The 17,822-nt window shown below is 45.9% G+C and overlaps 1 protein-coding gene across 11 annotated transcripts in view; it reads left to right on the top strand.

Annotated features, from left to right (window-relative positions):
• Positions 1 to 14,716, top strand: part of RPH3A (rabphilin 3A) — a 285,353-nt gene extending 270,637 nt beyond the window's left edge. For all 11 annotated transcript variants that reach the window (XM_073790165.1, XM_073790168.1, XM_073790159.1 and 8 more), the window contains 7 exons: positions 630 to 739; positions 4,549 to 4,675; positions 6,698 to 6,754; positions 7,454 to 7,608; positions 10,826 to 10,907; positions 12,233 to 12,329; positions 13,371 to 14,716. In XM_073790165.1, the coding sequence (XP_073646266.1) occupies positions 630 to 739; positions 4,549 to 4,675; positions 6,698 to 6,754; positions 7,454 to 7,608; positions 10,826 to 10,907; positions 12,233 to 12,329; positions 13,371 to 13,501 (759 nt within the window). In that variant the 3' untranslated portion in view covers positions 13,502 to 14,716. The remainder of the gene's footprint in view (positions 1 to 629; positions 740 to 4,548; positions 4,676 to 6,697; positions 6,755 to 7,453; positions 7,609 to 10,825; positions 10,908 to 12,232; positions 12,330 to 13,370) is intronic.
• The last annotated feature ends 3,106 nt before the right edge of the window (positions 14,717 to 17,822 follow it).

Below are 17,822 nucleotides of genomic sequence, written 5' to 3'. Positions count from 1 at the left end.
CTGGCCATGGCCAAACTTGTTGGCCACTACTCCTTCTGACTCCCCAGCGACGTTTGCTTCTCCTTGACCCACTTCTTTGCCCACTCCTAAATCCAAACCTGCTTTGCCAAAGAATCCAATCAGTCACTTACATGTTAGAATGAATTAGATTTCGCACCAGGCTACCAGGTGCGTTTCTAACCTTCTCTCTTAGAGTAAAATGAAAAATTTTGTCCTCTCTAAGGAATTTCAGGCATGGAGGATGCTATCTGGGGAAACAGAGGGGACCATCCCAATATCCCCAGAAATTATTTCTTCACTGCCTAGGAATGGGAGACTCTCATTTCTGCTTCCCTGGCCTAGAAACAATACTTTTTCTCAAAAGAAAAATATCTTTGCTTTCTAATCTTTATAAAGAGTTCAAAGAGGGGGCCCAGTACCTGGAGGGAGGGCTGGCCCAGTATCCAGTGTTGGTGATGCACCCTAGAGGATGACCCCACTCCCTGAGAACATGTATTTGGGAGCAACAGAGCCCCTGGACACTCCTGAGGGAAGTGGACTCCTAAGTCACCCACCCATCGCAAATGAGCCCAAGGGATGGAGCTGCAGGGCTGACTCCCCACTGAGACAGATGTCTGTCTGGGTCCTAGTCCAACAAGCTTCGTACAAAAACCCTGCGGAACACCCGAAATCCCATCTGGAATGAGACTCTGGTCTATCATGGCATCACGGATGAAGACATGCAGAGGAAGACCCTCAGGTGCTTGCCGGGAGGGTGGGCAGAGAGGGGCCTGAGGCTGGGCAGACTGAGGCATGCGTGGTTCCTGGGGGCAGCGCTTTAAAACATCTCAGAGTAGTTTTTTGTTTCTTTTTTTCTTCTAAAAAGCAATATATATTCCTGATAGACACTTTTGAAAATACAGATAAGTGAAACTGTTAACATCTTGGTGTCTGGACATTTGGGTTTAGCGTGTGTCTATATTTGTGTGTATGTGTTTGTGTGTGTGTGTGTGTGTGTGTGTGTGCGAAAGTTTTTTTTTTAAATAAAGTTGAGTGTTTTTAAAAGTGTTTATAAAGATGGACCATCCTATTAAGTAATCAGCCAGTTTCACTTAACAATATACTGACGCCACTTCATATTCTTCTACAGTGTATTAAAATGCATTTTAAATTATATAAGTAATAAATGAGTACATTGTTCTTGTAAAGAATTATTGAGAAAACAGAGCTGCTTTCAAATGTTAGTCCCCTCCCCCAACCTGGGTGGCCTTTCTCCTTCTGTGAGCGTGTGTATATTCATTATATACATACATGCACTATATATATATGTATATATATATACACACACGCACACACTGTCGTTTACAATATAAGAAATATCATGTTGACTATATCTGGAACGTGTCTTTTTCCTTAACAATATATCTTGGGGCTGTGGCCATGAGAAGACATTTAGAGCTACCTAATTTTTAACTGCTTCAGAGTACTCCATAGCATGGGTCTATCACAGATTTTTTTAGTGTTTTATTATTAAGTGTTATGAATATACAGAAAAATATAGAATATAATAAAAACAAATACCCATGAACCCAATACTCAGTCTTTCAAAAATCTTAATATTTGTTGTATTTGCTTCAGCTCTTTTTTGTAAGGAATAAAGCACTACAGATGCAAATTGAAGCTCCTTTTGTATACTTCATCCCCCACCCCTTTCTCTTCTTTCCTCCCCAGGGCGAAACACTATCCTGAATTCTATGGGTATCATTTCCAAGTGTGTCCTATGCTTCAGCTACTTAATTATGTATCTATAAACAATATATGGTATTGTTGGCATGTCTTAAAATTTTATGTAACTGTTTACCACTTTATCCAGTTCCCTGTGGACAGACATTTAGATAGCTTCTACCTTTTTTCTATTACAAACAAATTTGCGATGAGCATTCTTCATGCTTCCTTGTGTTCATATGAGTATTTCCTTAGGACAGAAACTAAGTAGGGATATTTGCTGGATCACAGAATATGGGGTGTGGGTCTTTTTAATTTGGCAAGGCATACAAACTGGGCTGTTCCAAGTACATTCCTATCAGCTACAATATTATTTTAAGGAAACATAAACATTTTTATTGCAATGTAATAACATCCATTTAGAAAAGTGCACACAGAAAAAGTGTACAGATTGATGAATTTTCACCAAGTGAACACACTGGGTTAAGAGAACAGAACATTCCCAGGCTACAGAAGCCCTCCCCTTGTGCCCCCTTCCAGTGAGGACCTTTTCCCCCAGGGGATTCACTACCCTAACTGCTAACAGGAAAAATTAATTTCATCTAGTTCTGTACTTTATACAAATGAAATCATACCACATAATTCCTTTATGTCTGTCTTCTTTCAGTTAGTAGTATATTTGTGATACTCATCCGAGTTGTGGGTACTTGTAGGTTGTTCTTTCTCATTGCTATTTAGTATTCCATTGTGTGAATATAACACGATATTATTTATTCATTCTACCGTTAATTGGCATTTGGTTGGTTTTCTGTTTGGGGCTATTACAAATAGTGCTGCTGGGAACATTCTAGTAGCTATTTCTTGCATACATTTCTGTTGTATATACATCTGGGAGTGTAATGGCTGAGCCATGGTGTATGTATATGTTTAGCTTTATTAGAAACTGCCAGTTTTCCATAGTGATTGCACCAATTTACACTGCTACCGGCAATGTCTGGGAGTTCCAGTTGCTTCACATCCTCATCAACACTTTTCCATTTTGGCCACTCTGGCGGTTGTGTAATGGTGTCGCATTGTGGTTTTGCATTTCCCTGATGAGCAATTACAACATTATTTTCAATGCATACTGTTACATTTTTAGGGTTACTTCATAATTTTCTTGAGAAGTCCCCCCATTATAGAATACTTATGTTATTTCTGCTTTTTCACAACTATAAACAAAACTGTGGTAAAGATCTTTGTAGTTACGTATTTTTTCACTTATGTCTTCAAGGTAAATTCCTAGAAGTGGCGTTACTAGGTCAAAAATGGTGATTATTCGTGAGTCTTTGGAGACATACTGTCCTGCAGAAAGGATGGTGGTGTTTACACCCCCACTGGCTGAATGGAGACAATTTCTTTCTCCAGTTGTGTACAGTGTGGGGCTCAGCAGGAGGGTGTTCTGACCCTTCAGAACTTTGAACCTTGTTCAACAAATGTTAATGGCCAAGAAGCAAGGTGCTGTTAGTTCCTGTCTGTCCCCCATGGGGGGAAAAGTCCTTTCTTCCTCTTAGTATATGTCAGGATGAATTATCATGCCTCGATTGGTCCTTTTGGCCTCCTGAGGGACCTTTCTCATGACCTGCCCCTTTTTGTGCCTCTGGTCTACTCAATGCTGTGCAAAGTAGATAGCAAAAGACAATATAGTGTTCTGGAAATCAGGAGCTTCAAATTCTGGTTCTGCCCCTTACTGGGGAAAAATTATTCAACATATCTGGGCCCCAGTCTCCTCTCCAAAGTGGGAAACTCAGAGGTCTGGGGGGAGAAAGAATTAAATGAGAAGAGTCAGCTAAGTTCCTAGCCTAACTTTGCAACAGATGATGCTGAAATGACCATAAAGTAGATGTAAAGGGGGCTGAACTTCATTAATCATCAGGGAAATGTATTGGGTTGGCCAAAAAGTTCATTTGGGTTTTTTCCACAACATCTTATGGAATACTAATAAATTAATACTACAAGGAGATACTATGGCCCACTCAGAATGGCTAAAATTAAAGACCGACAAAATCGAAGTTAGAATGAAGAGCAACCAGAGCCTGCATAAACTGCTGGTGGGAGTGTAACTGGTGGAATCACTTTGGAAAACTGTTTAGAAGTTTCTACTGAGGTTAAACTTGTGTGTAGTCCATGGCTCAGCAGTTCTGCTCCTAGGAAGATACCTAACAGAAATATGTATCTATGCATATAGAAAAGACATGAACATGAATGTTCCATTGCAGCTTTATTCATAACAGCTAGAAATGGCTCAAAACCAAATGCCCATAATTAGCAAAATTATTACAACGTATTTACACAATAGAATACTATACAACCAAAAAAGGGACAAATAACTATAGACATGGATGAATCTCACAGACATAATGTTGAACAAAAGAAACCAAATGTAAAAGGGTATACATCTGATTTTATTTAAATGTAAGTCAAAAACAAGACACTGAATCTTGCCAAGAGAACAAGATAGTGATTATCTCTGAGGGAGGTAGTGACTAGGAGGGATCATGAGGGTCTTCTGGGAGCTGGAGTGTTCTATATCTTGATCTATCTGAGTGGTAGTTACATGGGTGTATGCAAATTCAAAAATCCAACAAGCTAGAAATTTAAGATTTGTGTATGTTATTGCTTGTTAAGTTATACTGTGATCAAGAAGAAATTAGAAGTACCTGGCCTAGTGCTCAATAAATATGAAGTTGTATTATTCCTGTGCACATTACACGTTCCTTGCCAGCATCAATCAGAACTCTTGGTACATAGTAGGAGCTCAATATATGCTCTTCTTTCTTTCTCCATCCTTTATGTCAATCGCAGGATCTCTGTCTGTGATGAGGACAAATTTGGCCATAACGAGTTTATTGGTGAGACCAGATTCTCGCTCAAAAAATTGAAGCCCAACCAGAGGAAGAACTTCAATATCTGTCTGGAGCGGGTGATCCCGGTGAGTGCCTTTGCCCCAAGGGTTCAATGGGGAAGAAGAGTTGGAGAGGTGGGTGCTGCCTTCTTTTGGGGCTGTAAAGGATGTGATAGATCTGTAGGGTGCCAGACAGGAGAGGGGCTTTGGCAGCTGTTGGAGGGAGGGTGAAGATTTCAGGTCAGAACATGGGGGTTGCATCCTGGCTATGCCTTCTACCAACCCTGTGTTAGCATCACTTCTGAAGGTCAGAGTGGTGTGGCAGAGTGGCCTGCCTGGGTTCAAAGCCAGCTCTGCCGTTTCCCTGCTCCCTGGCCTTCACCAAGGGTCTGAACTATTCTGGGCCTCAGTTTTTCTTGTCTCTAAAATGGGTGTTACAACAGCACCTGCCTCATAGGAGGCAGAACCTAGTACCTAATAAGCACTCATAAATTAACTGTTGTTATTATAGTAAATAATACTGCCTTAGCCACCTGTCAGTCAAGAAGTCATAAAGAATCATAGAGATACACAGGAGGCAGGATACCATGGCACGTAAGAGCATGGGCTCTGGAGCCAGACTGGGATTGAGTCCCAGTTTCTGCCACTTATAGTATAACTTGAGTCAAATGACTTAACCTATCTGTGCCTCAGTTTTCTTATCTGTAAAATGGGATAATATAGTACCAACCTCATAGGGTCTTTTAAGGATTAATGTAAAAGTACATGTAAAGCATTAAAACTGTTATTGTTAGATGTGATACTCACCTTTTGAGAAAGAACAAGAACCAAATCGAGGTTGTCCAATTGGGCTACACCTCAGAATCAACTAGAGATTTTAAAACCAGAGTTTACAAAATAGATTCTGTGGGGGATCTCCCTGGATATTCTGACTTAGCAAGATAGGGTGAGACCTAGCAATCTGTATTTTTAGACATAATCCAACCTACCCTTTTTTACATCTGAGCCACCTGGGGCCCAAAAAGAGGAGCGAGTTGCCAAGGTCATACCGCAAGTCAGGGACCGTGTTCTCAGGCACCAGCCAGAGCCCAGCTTTCTTGCAATGACCTGCGTGCCTGCTCCCCCTGGGCAGTGGGCCAGCGCCCCATCGGGAAGCCGTGGGGGGTGGGAGGGGGACTCCTGCAGCATCCTCCCACCAGATGGCCAGCCTGAGGATGGACTATCTGTGTGCTGCACCATATTTTATAGCACAGACAAAGGAAGACACAACAGGGAGAATTGCAAGGAAGAATTTACACCGAATGCCAGGCTCCCAATAAATCATTAGATGTGCCTAGGAATGAAGCCTTTCCTCTGGGTCTTTGCCTGGTAACAGTTGGCTCTTCAGGCTTTGTCATCCGTCCGTCACTCAGTGAGTCCAGTTGGTCAGCTCCTGGGTCTGCCATCTCACTGTGATGGACGCAGCCAGCCTCAGAGGCACAGAGGTGGCAGGACAGGCCCGCACTGGCCCCACAACCCTGCTGATCATCTCCTTTGCTCTTAAACCTCCCACCACCAACTCCCCTCTTATGCCCCACTAAGGACAGGGACCTCATAAGCTCTGACCCCTCTCCTCTGGACTTCAGTTTTCCTCATTTCTAAAGTGGAGAGGTTGGATTTAACCAGTGCTTTTCACATTGTGTTCCCCAGAGCCTTAGAATCCTGCAAAAGGCCTTAGGAGCCATGGGGGAAGAAGCACCTGGTGGCCCCTGTGCCACTTCATCCAGAGCAGACAAAATCTTATCTGTTTTGTGTATGGGCTACTTTGCCACTTATTGGTTGTGGCAAGTGGTTTAACCACTGTGACCCTCAGTGTCATCATCTGTAAAATGGGGATAGTAATACAACCTACGTCAATAGGCTGTTGTGCATTAACATGGTCTCTCAAATGGTTAATGTTATATACATTTTAGCTGAATGGGGGAAAGCTGGAGGGCCACAGAAGCTTGGAGAACCCATCCTCATGGCTCTGGATGCCAGTGGAGGGGAGAAGGTGTTTCTGGTTTTTCTTGTGTAGGGAGATGAGCCCCATTGACAATGTTATTTTTCCTTTCTGTCTCCTTCCTCAAGATGAAGCGTGCTGGAACCACCGGGTCAGCCCGAGGCATGGCCCTTTATGAGGAGGAGGTGAGCGCTGAGTGGGTGTTGAAGCCACAGTCGGGGTCTGGCATCTCCCTTTTCTCTCCCTCCCTGGCCCCTTTCCCACTCTTTTACCCCAAACCACCTGCCTGTTGGTTCACCATGAGAGGTGCCCTTGCCCAAGGCATTAGAACATGAGACCAGGAGCATGCTTTTCACACCTGGAGCCCCCAAGGTGGGGGAAGCCCCATCCTCTCATAACCGAGAAACACCCTTGACCTTGGCAGAAGCTCTGCTGGCAGTTCTGCTGCACTCGAGCAATGCCACGCTCCCTCCATGGGGATGTAGGGCAGGTTCTCTGAGCTGTGTGTCTGGCAGAGGCTGGAGTTTGGCTTCACAACCATGCCCTCGGCCCCAAGAACTGCACTTTTGAGAAAACTGGGTGGATGGGGGGAGTCTGAGCTGAGTCACGTTGGAATCAGGGTCAAGCTCAGCCTATGATCAGAGTCAGGGTCAGTCCGTGTCTAAGAGTAAAGCCATTGGCCCCCATGTGCCTAGGACTGGGCCCCGTGGCTTTCATCATTTGCTCCTCCCTGGAGTCTGGGGTGTCTTCTGTCTGTAGTGCTGATTGCACTAGCACTGGCCCACCTCCTCCTACTTTCCACAGACTCTCTCTTTAATGATCGCCATCCACGTTGCCCAGACCCCTTCCCTCCTAGGCCCACACACCCTCTTCTCCTACTGCAGCAGGTGGAGCGTATTGGTGACACAGAGGAACGCGGCAAGATCCTGGTGTCCCTCATGTACAGCACACAGCAGGGAGGCCTCATTGTGGGCATCATACGCTGCGTGCACCTGGCGGCCATGGACGCCAATGGCTACTCAGATCCATTCGTCAAGCTGTGAGTCAATGTCTGGGGACTATAAATGGGCCCCAGAGGGGGGTCCTAGATCCTTGCAAAGAGAGAACCAGAGAGCTTCCCCAAGATCATTGTACATTGAGGCCCAGAGAGGGCAAAGAACCTGCCCACGGTCACACAGTGAGACGGATGCCCAGAACCGGTGAGTGTGAGTCTGGAGTCTCAGTCAGCCTGGTGTGTCACCCACCCATGTGAGAAGTTTTGTGGCTCTCCTCCTGTGGGAGAGGGGTGGTCAGCAAGGTTACAGTAATCCCATTTGTAGCACCTGGGAATCAGCAACACATCCCTCCAGAGTCCAGTGCCCCACCACCAAAGAAGCAACCTGACTTTTTCTGGATTCAGTCTGGAAATGCTCAAAGAAAAGACCTTAGGCTTTGGGGTTATTCCAGTTATCTCAGTCATGGGGAATAAGAGAGACTTTGTGTTCTGGGTCCTCTGAGAAGATGCCAAGAGGGGATTAAACAGAGGAGAAATGCCTGTGTGAGGGAAAGTAGGGGGAGAGTCAGGGGAAATGGGACAGCAGTTAGACGGCCATTCGAGTCTGACCCTAAGTGAGGGGACAAGGGAGGGAGGGATGGGTGGAAGCATCCCAGATGCAAGTTCAGCAAAGCCATCAGGAAGTCCTCAAGCCAAAATTGGCCATCACATGAGGCCCATGTCTCCTAGGAGTAGGCCTGCCATAGGTATCCCTGCCATGTTCGGTAGTCAGCTGGGAGTGTGGCTTGGCACAAACATGGCATGGATTTCCAAGCGCGGCAGCTGGGGCCTTGGTCATTTATGTTCCCTGTAGTTGGAGGTCCTTCAGGCACATTCTCCAAGCCGCCATTGAATCAGACATGGGATGCACCTCCCATCTCTGCCAGCTACCAGCTATGTAACTGTAAGCAAGTTATGTGATGTCTCTGAGCCTCAGATTCTTCATTGGTAAAGTGGAAAAAACAAGTTCACTTATTTCCAAGAGTGGCCATAAGGCTCAAATGAGATACCATATAAAAGGAATAAAATTACGCCTGGTACAGAAACATTTAGCTACTCTGAATAGAATTCTGCCTTGCTTGTGGCAGTAAAATGTGTGTTTATGTGGTTGTTGTTGAGAGCCTGAGCTCTGGATCCAGACTGCCCGGGTTTGAATCCCAGATCCAATAGTCTTCAATATTCTCCAGCTGTGTGACCTTGGGCTCATGCCTTAACATCTCTGGGCCTCTATGTCCTCATCTATGAAATGGGAAGAGTAGTATTGGTCATTTGGTCCTGTCCTCCAAGAAGCAGACACCAAGACTAGATGAGATGCTAAGAGATTTGCTGGGGAAAGTGCCTGGGAAGGAAAATTGAGAGAGAGCTGGAGGAGGACCATAGAGACAACAGGCCTGGTGCACGTCTGCTTCCTGGGGGGTAGTGGGGGGATGGTTGGGCAGGAAGAGTCTTAGACTGCAGTGCAGTTCTGTTAAGTTTCAACCATTGTGGTGCGGAATCCTTGAGCGCAGTCGCCCATTAGAGGAGCCCCGCATCTCCCAGAAATGGGGCTGCCTACTGTCGCTGCTGGCTCAGGTACTTGCTGAGAGTAGCCTGTGGGGAGCATGGCCACATGAAAACATAGTGGTGAATTCAGAGCCCAGCAGCTTGTCAGTCTCCCCCTGCAGTTGGAGACCTGGGAGATACATTTTCATGGAGTCGGTGCTCAACAAATACCTGCCATTATTGTATAAATAATTACTATCACTATCTTACTCATGGCAAAGAGTGTTTATTAATGATCTCTCCAACCTGGGAGACACTCCTTCCCCCATCCGCACTGCCTCTGACAATAGAAATCAATGCTTCCCTTAAGGTCATGGCTACAAATCAGGCCACAGTGGACTTTGCTCCAGATTTTCTTTGAAAGAGGATTTTAGTTAACAAAAGAACACACATGTCTGGAACGCGTTTGATTTCTAGGAGTAATTTTGTGTAATTTTCTAATTTTCCCACATGGTCCAATAGAGAACATTAGCTCCTGGGCTCCTGTCCTGTACTCCACTGAATCCCAGACACATGCAAATTGTTTTTCTTAAATAACTCTCCCCACCACCCCTTCTCCCATCTACCCAACCCTCCAGAAGAAGTAGAGTTGCAGTGGTCACCAGTGAATCAGCTGCCCTGGTGGGCATTGTAAAAAAGAAAACAGGAGATCATTAACCAACTTAAGATCCAACAAAGTTTTTTAAAGTCAGAATTGCCCTTTATTTTTGTTCAGCATCTGGTACCTTTCAAATCCCCTTTTGTATCTCTTCTTTCAGATTATCCTCAAAAGCAGTTCTGTGAGTGAGAAAGAAAAGTTTGCCTTCTTTACAGATTGGGACGCTGAGGCATGCCGAAATTACACTCATGTTGAGAGTTGCACAGCTACTGACAGCTTGCATCAGAATCCAATTGTCCTAACTCTTAAGAGTTTTTAGCCCATTTTATTTATTCGCCCAGAAAATGTTGATTGAGCACCTACTACGTGTCATGCATTGTGTCTACACTGGGGGAAGAGCCTTCTAGGCAGAAGAAATAGTATGTGCAAAGGCCCTGGGATGGAAAGGAGAGTGAATGGGGTGTGGGGTGAAGCACGTGGCACAAGATCAGGCTGGACAGGAGCAGGGACCCAACCACGTAGAGCCTTAAGGCCACATTAAGGATTTTGAACTTCACCTTTAGGTCAAAGGAGAGCCATGGAATAGTTTTGAACAGGAGACTGATCGTAATCAGATTTGCATCTTCTCCCTTTTGTCCATATCCTCATCATCTCCCCAGGACCTAGGGGCAGCTTAAGAGATAATCAGTAGTGAAGCCCCAGGCACCGTCTTCCAGGTTCTCAATGATCCATTGGGAGAAAGTCCTAGCTAAGAGCACAGACTCCAGAGGCAACAGCTGGGTTGAGTCCCCAGCTGTGTGACCAGAGGCACATGTCTCAACTTCACTCTGAACGCTCAGTTTCCTTATATGTAAATGGGTGGTTGTACCATCTAGGGTTTGTTGAGGATTAAATATGCATAAGGTGCTTAGGTAATGCCTGGCACCAAGTAGATGCTCTGATGCACATTGGTCATTATTAATGTTGATTAACTTTCTGATCTGTTCATTATTCTCCTGACACTGGGAGGACCTTTGGGGTCATTAAGAGGCTGTTCTTATTCATTAAACTTCATCCATAATAGCCTCTCATGTCTCCTCTCAGCTGGCTGAAACCAGATATGGGAAAGAAAGCCAAACATAAGACTCAAATTAAGAAGAAAACGTTGAATCCTGAATTTAATGAGGTAAGGCTGCCCCATTTTTTGCCATGCTCTGGGATAGTTCCTATATGTGAGGGAGGAACAAATTCCCTGCTAGAAAGTTGTAAAGCACAAAAAAAAAAAAAAATTTTTCTTACATAGATCAGCTTGAATTATCTAAAGAAGGAATGAGTTCCTCATCATTGGAGGAAATCAAGCCTAAAACAAAAGCCTATAGATTTGGAATGTCATAGGGAAGACACTATATTTGGAGAGAGAATGAATTAATGTCTTTTACCAATGTCTTTACCAACTCTAATAGTATATAATACTGATATTTGAGCAAATAAATAGGGGCAGTTGTCCCCTTTACCACCCACCCAGTTGCCACTGCCCTCTCCCTCTCCCTCTCCCTCCATCCTCAGTGCATCCAGTCCTGCTAAAGCCGCTATCTAGATACCCATTGAATGTGCTTATTCCTCTGTATTCACACTGTTGACTTGTCAGGCATCTAAATACTCAAATGTTGAGCACTAGGTTAGGTCCAGCCACACAGCTCTTAGACAAAGCCATAAAAATGGTGATGCAGAAAAACAATTAAAAATAAAAATAAAGTGGTGATGTAGGAAAAAAAACCTGCTAACATACAAAGTTGGTTTTTACCATATGTTATAAAATGGAAAAAGGAAGCCACAGTACAGTATATTCATATTATATTTCTATAATACAATATTCATATATTTCATATGGTATAAAATTCATATTAATTTTTCAAAACAGACACCAGTATGGTCACACATGGGGAATGTTGACAGTGGTCATTCTTGGGTAGATAGATAACAAGTTTTTGGTTATGGGTTTTTGTGGGTTTTTTTTTTTTTTTTTTTTTTTGCTTCCTTGTTCGTTTTAAAGATGAACAGGAATGAATTTTGTGATTAGGCAGAAGAGTTATTGACAAAATCAGATTATCTGAAAACATAGGCACCTAACCCTCAACTACCTTTAATCTCTGAACAATGGAGAGTGAGGAAAACCACTTCAGAAGCTATCAGAATGGAAGGACTGAGTTCATGGCTATCTGCCTTTAAGGAAACTTGACCAGGACCAGCCCTCTTAGAAACACCCCACCAGTCTTCTCAACTTCAAGCAGTGTCATTGAAAAGAGAATTATAGGGTCTGGGGGGCTTTATTATACGGAGTGTTAGTTGAGAGGGGTTCTTCAGGCCTGGGGTAAAGGCCCCTTTGATTCCAGATACCCAGTACAAGGTCCTCCTCTTGGTCCATGAACCCCTAAGACTCAGCCTCTTAGCTTCCGATGCCGAAGGCTCAGAGAACCCTGTCACTCACATGTCTTCCTCTGCTGCATCTAGGAATTTTTCTACGACATCAAACATAGTGACCTGGCGAAGAAGTCACTGGACATCTCAGTCTGGGACTATGACATTGGCAAGTCCAATGATTACATCGGTGAGTGCTCCCAGCTCCCGGGGAAAACCCTATCCTCTATCCTCCCAGGAGGGGGGAGCCTTACCCAGGGATGCACAGGGTTGAGGGCACTGCTTTACTTTGGTAATTACATTGTCCAAACGCTAAGTCGGGACCCATGGTCCTCACTTGGGTCCAATTTGGCTTACAAAGCTGGGAAGATTGGATCACGATTGGTTATTTGCTGAACAAATCACCTCCAGCAGAATAATTAAATTACAGAAGAGTGGAGCGTGTGGCCTCTGCAGAAAATAGGGTGTAGGGCTTCCCTGGTGGCGCAGTGGTTGAGAGTCCGCCTGCCAATGCAGGGGACACGGGTTCATGCCCTGGTCCGGGAAGATCCCACATGCCGCGGAGCGGCTGGGCCCGTGAGCCATGGCCGCTGAGCCTGTGCATCCGGAGCCTGTGCTCCGCAAGGGGAGAGGCCACGACAGTGAGAGGCCCGCATACCACAAAAAAAAAAAAAAAGAAAAAGGAAAAGAGAAAATAGGGTGCAAAGGAAGTCTCCTTAATCTATTTGCAAGTCCAGAATGAAGGTTCTCCTGTTCCCAGTCCCCCTCCAAATAATGAGGTGGAGTAGGAGTCATTACAGGTGGAGTAGGGAGGGAATTCCAGACAACGGATACAGCAAGAGCAAAGATGTGCAGGCAGGATTGAGCAGGGTGATGAAACTGACTCTGGAAATAGATGATGAGTACCAGAAGTAGTGAGAGAGAATTTCAGTGAGTGGATTGATGACTTAAAGAAGGTCTTTAAAAATAGACAATGAAGTTGTGACTTGATGCCACAGTAGGGAGCCATTGCAGGTTCTTGAGTAGGTAGTCTGTAGGCAGAGAAAGCCAGTAGTAATAATAACATCATAACCACAACCTCCAGAGAGAATGGATCCCAAGTGGCTGGAGCGGGGGTGGGTCACTGCTTGGTGGCAGTTTTTCCCCAACTAGACACTTGGGTCCAGAATGAGATTCCCATGCATCCTTCCACTCTGACTGCCTGCCCCTATCTTCCCATCTTGTCCTCCAGGAGGCTGCCAGCTGGGGATCTCAGCCAAGGGAGAGCGCTTAAAACACTGGTACGAGTGTCTGAAAAACAAGGACAAGAAGATAGAACGCTGGCACCAGCTACAGAATGAGAACCACGTGTCAAGCGATTAGGATGGCGCCCAGGTCCCCACCTCCATGCCCCAGCCCATGCCCCGTCACCCCACAGCCTGTCCCAGCTGCCCGTTGCACTCTGGTCTCTCTTCTCTACGCCTCCCCCAACCCCATCACTCCTGGAGCCTGCCTTTGAAGTCTCCCCTGCACCTTGGACATTGCCACCAAAAACCTCCCCTCTCCTCAACACTGCGATGCGGGCTCTGAATGCAGCCCCTCTCTGATCCCTCCAGGATGGAGCCATAGGGATGGGGATGGGGAGATTTTTCACAAGGAGGTTGTTAATTTAACAACCTCTCAGCCTGGGTAAATTACAGAGGCTCTTCATCATTTAGGACTGTTTTTAGACCCTCCTGGCCTTGGACACACGCACATAACACACACACACACACACACACACACACACACACACGCACGCACGCACAACTTGTTTCCTATGTCGACATCCACCTATACCCTCAGTTGTCAGCAGAGCCAGACAAGGCTGTGAGGATAAGCATTTGGGCAGAAATAGAGCATCTCAGGTCCCTCCACCTCTTCACATCATACACCCCAATTGCCACAAAACAGACCCCCATGTTTAAACTCCCCGGTGACTAGGAACACACCCTCCCGGCTCCAGGTGCATCAAGAAGTGACCATGCAGAATACCCAAAGGAACTGGGTAGCCCCCCCACTTTCAGGATGTCCCCTATTTGCTTCCTAGCAGAAACGAGCTCCCATTCTCTACCACCCACCTCCCCCCGTCTCCTCTTTCCCCTTCCCTTAGCCCAAGGCCACGTTCACCGCTCCCTTCCTCACCCTCTCACCTCTTCTCTCTACTCCCACCTCTTGCCCCTTCTCCTTTCTCCCTCTCTGAGGGGGTAAAATAGCAAAAGCAGAAAAGTGTATCTTAACACAGCCTCGCCTCCTCGCCGCCTCTCATCAGCCTGACCAGCAAATGCTGAGAAACTGGCAAATCCCTGAACTTCCATGTAGGTCTAAGCTTCTACAACCACCCACTTCTCCCCTTGGCAGAGCCGGGTGTCCTCGGGCCTTGGGCTGCTGCTGGCGCTGCCCTGGGTGCATGGCAGCATCCTGCAAGCTGTGTAGACACCCCGTAGAGGGGCTTTCTCAGCCCCTGGCCTCCCCAAGTGGGCGCAGAACGTGCTTAAACCAGAGGTCTGGGTTCCAGGAGGCCTCTCCAAAGCCCCTAGCCTTTCTCCTTCCTTTGCTCTTAGCTAAATGAACAAATGACCCCCACCCCCACCCCCACCCCTCTCTCTCTCGCGCGCGCTCTCTCTCTCTCTCTCTCTCTCTCTCTCTCTCTCTCTCTCTCAGACTCTCTTGCATCCTGTCTCTCACTCAGAATCGCCTCTGGTCTCTCTGTCTCTCTATCTCTTGCACCCTCTTCATTGTGTCAGGAGAACAAAACACCATCATGGACATAAAACTTTAGAGAGTGACAGATCCTGACACCAAAGGCTTTTGTTCCATCATGAATTGTTCAGTCTTTCTTCCTAAAAATTAAGAAAAAAAATTTTTTTTTTCAAAGGAGGAAAAGGCAACGAGGACAAACATTATAAGGTTCACGGTTAGGTCATCTTCAGTGCCCTGTGAGAAAGGTTTGATTTTTCCCAATTTCCAGTCAGTCTTCCTTCATGAAAATTGCCCCCCCCCTCCAGTACCCCACCATTATCTATAGAAGTAGCCAGAGGGACACTAAAACTCTCACTTTCTCCAAACACACATCTTTTAACCTTCCATTTCTGGGCCCTCCACCCCTAGCTCCCTTGACAAGTCATTGGAAGTCATTGATTTCTTGCCTTGAATAACCATTTTCTAGACTCCAGGTATTTCGCCTTCTCCACGATGGCCAGCAGCTTCCTGGCTGCCATCTTCCCTCCTGACCCTCTCTCTCCAGTGGCCCCCTTGGAGTGCCCACTCTCAGCCCGCCTCCTGTTCATGGTTTGCCCTTAGGAGAAAGCATGCTGGCTGTGTCTCCCAGGCCTAACGCTGGCATTGGTGCTGGACTCAGCATGCGGCTAGCTCACAGTGCCTCTGTCCAGGCGCGCCCCCTCCCTGGTAAATGTAAGCACCTTCCTGCTAGAACACACACACACACACACACACACACACACACACACACACACACTACACACACACACACACTACACACATACACACTCACACACACACACACACACTACACACATACACACTACACACATACACACACACGCCCTCTGGTGCATGCAGAACCACCCATCGCCTTTCTTTGTGATGATGTAGCCAAAAATAAAGTAGGAATATCCAGGAAAACTGATGGCCTGGGTTTTTCCTCTCTGGTTTCTGGAAGCTTTTTCTCCCCACCAACACACATGACGTACCTGGATAGTCAGTAGTTAATGAGCATCTACCATGTTCCAGCCACTGGGGATACAGCAGTAAACAAGGCAGATGCGGTCCCTGCCCCCGTGAAGTTTGCTTTCTGATGGATATCATCTTGGAAAGGTGGGCTCCAGCCAACTTGACTGACCTCACACCCTCCTGGAAGAATGCTTTTTGCTGGTGTCCACCCAATAAGAAGGCAGCATCCTCATCTTTTCCCGACTAACCCAACCTTGGGGAAAACTCCCTAGTGGTCATGGAATGAGATAATTTCAAGGCTGAAAGAGACCACAGAGTTGAGCCAGAGCCTGGTTCAGTCAGCTCACTTATCTGACAGATGAATAACCCAAAGCCCAGAGAACGGAATGGGCACATCCAACATCTCATGGCTGCAGTGCCAGGAAAGGAGCTAGATCGTTGGATCCCCTGTGCAATGCTCTTAACGCACTGATGATAAGAAGGCAGATCACCAAACACCTCTCTTATATTGAAGCACTTTCCATCCTGCGATGAGCCTTTTCAGAAATGACCCCTTACTTGAGATTCTCAACAGTCCTGAAAGTGAGCTAGTGAGTAACTAACTTTCCAGAAGGATTTTTAAACTCACTACAAGTGAGATTTTCAGCTTACATCAAAAGAGCTTAAGCAACTCATCAGGAAGATTGGCTGCTTCTCAGAAGGAGCTGACAATTCCATCCAACGGAAATTTCTCTTCCATGCCAAGTTTGAGGCAATTTCCTTTTCTCACTCCCAGAAGGGTGGTTCTCACTGTTGGGGGCAGAAGTTGGCATATTAGAATCACCTGGGGAGATATATTTTTCAAACTACCCATGCTCTCCCTGCCACCATCGCCCCTTCCTGCAGATTCTGCTACACCCCGGGGACCAGAGGTATATTTGAAAATATTTCCTGGTTGATGGCTTGGGCTTCCCACCTCTATCGTGACTTTGCAAACCACTGCCCTAAAAGTCCATCATTTTACCTACGATTCAGTCAGCTGCCACTAAGTGGAGAGGGGTGCCAGCTAGGGCCACACAGGCCTTTCGGAATGGCAGGAAACCCTACTTGCTGCGCTCTTTCCCTGTGCTCATGGTGGATCACTAATCAATATGGCATTTTTCCCACAGAACCCACTAGCAGCATCTGCATTCTTCTCAACACAGCAGTCTACCCCTGGCAGCCACCGCCAGTCAGTCATAGGCAGCTGAGAAGAAGCCTAATTTCCACCTCTGAAATGGTAGATCTCCTTCCCTCGGCGTGGGACATGCTTAACAGGCTGAGATGAATACACATGAGGAAAGTTTTCATAAATATCAGTACACCTAACTTGACTAATTTTCTTTTTTTCCCCACTGAAACCAAACATAGTGTAAGAGGCAATGTGGTGTGGTAGAAATCACCTGACCAGAAAAGCACACCAGCTTTTTAATCCACTCAGTGCAACATTCAGATCCTGACTGTCACTTACTAGCTGTGGAACCTAACCTCTCTGAGTCTCAGTTTCCTCATCTGGAAAATGGGGACGATATGTGAGCTTGAGCAAGTCCCTTCCTCCTGTGGGTCTTCAACTGTATAGGCAGGACATCGTTTGTGGTCCCCCGGGCCCACTAATAATGCCTTCATTTCCCAGTCATTCAAAGAAGACCTAGACCTCGTTGAGGGCAGATCCCCTGACTGCAGTCCTGCATTATGTGTTTTGCATAAAACACACAAGAATGAGCAATCTATAATTTCCTGTTCCTGTTTCTTTAAAGAAAACAAGAACGTAAAGTCACCTGCAAAGACATGAGGGCCTAATTCTGGATTTTTCCAATTATGCCCTCAGTTCTTTTAGAGTTGTCTCACTCATACCTAATTCTCTGCACTGTTTTATGGTACTAGGCTTTATTACATCTTTACAAAGAATTCAGTGCTGGTTTTCTAAGGACAGATGGCTTTTGCACTCATGTCG

Source organism: Tursiops truncatus, chromosome 13 (genome assembly GCF_011762595.2).
Source record: "Tursiops truncatus isolate mTurTru1 chromosome 13, mTurTru1.mat.Y, whole genome shotgun sequence".
Lineage (NCBI taxonomy): Eukaryota > Metazoa > Chordata > Mammalia > Artiodactyla > Delphinidae > Tursiops > Tursiops truncatus.
This window is presented reverse-complemented; position numbering and strand designations above follow the sequence as displayed.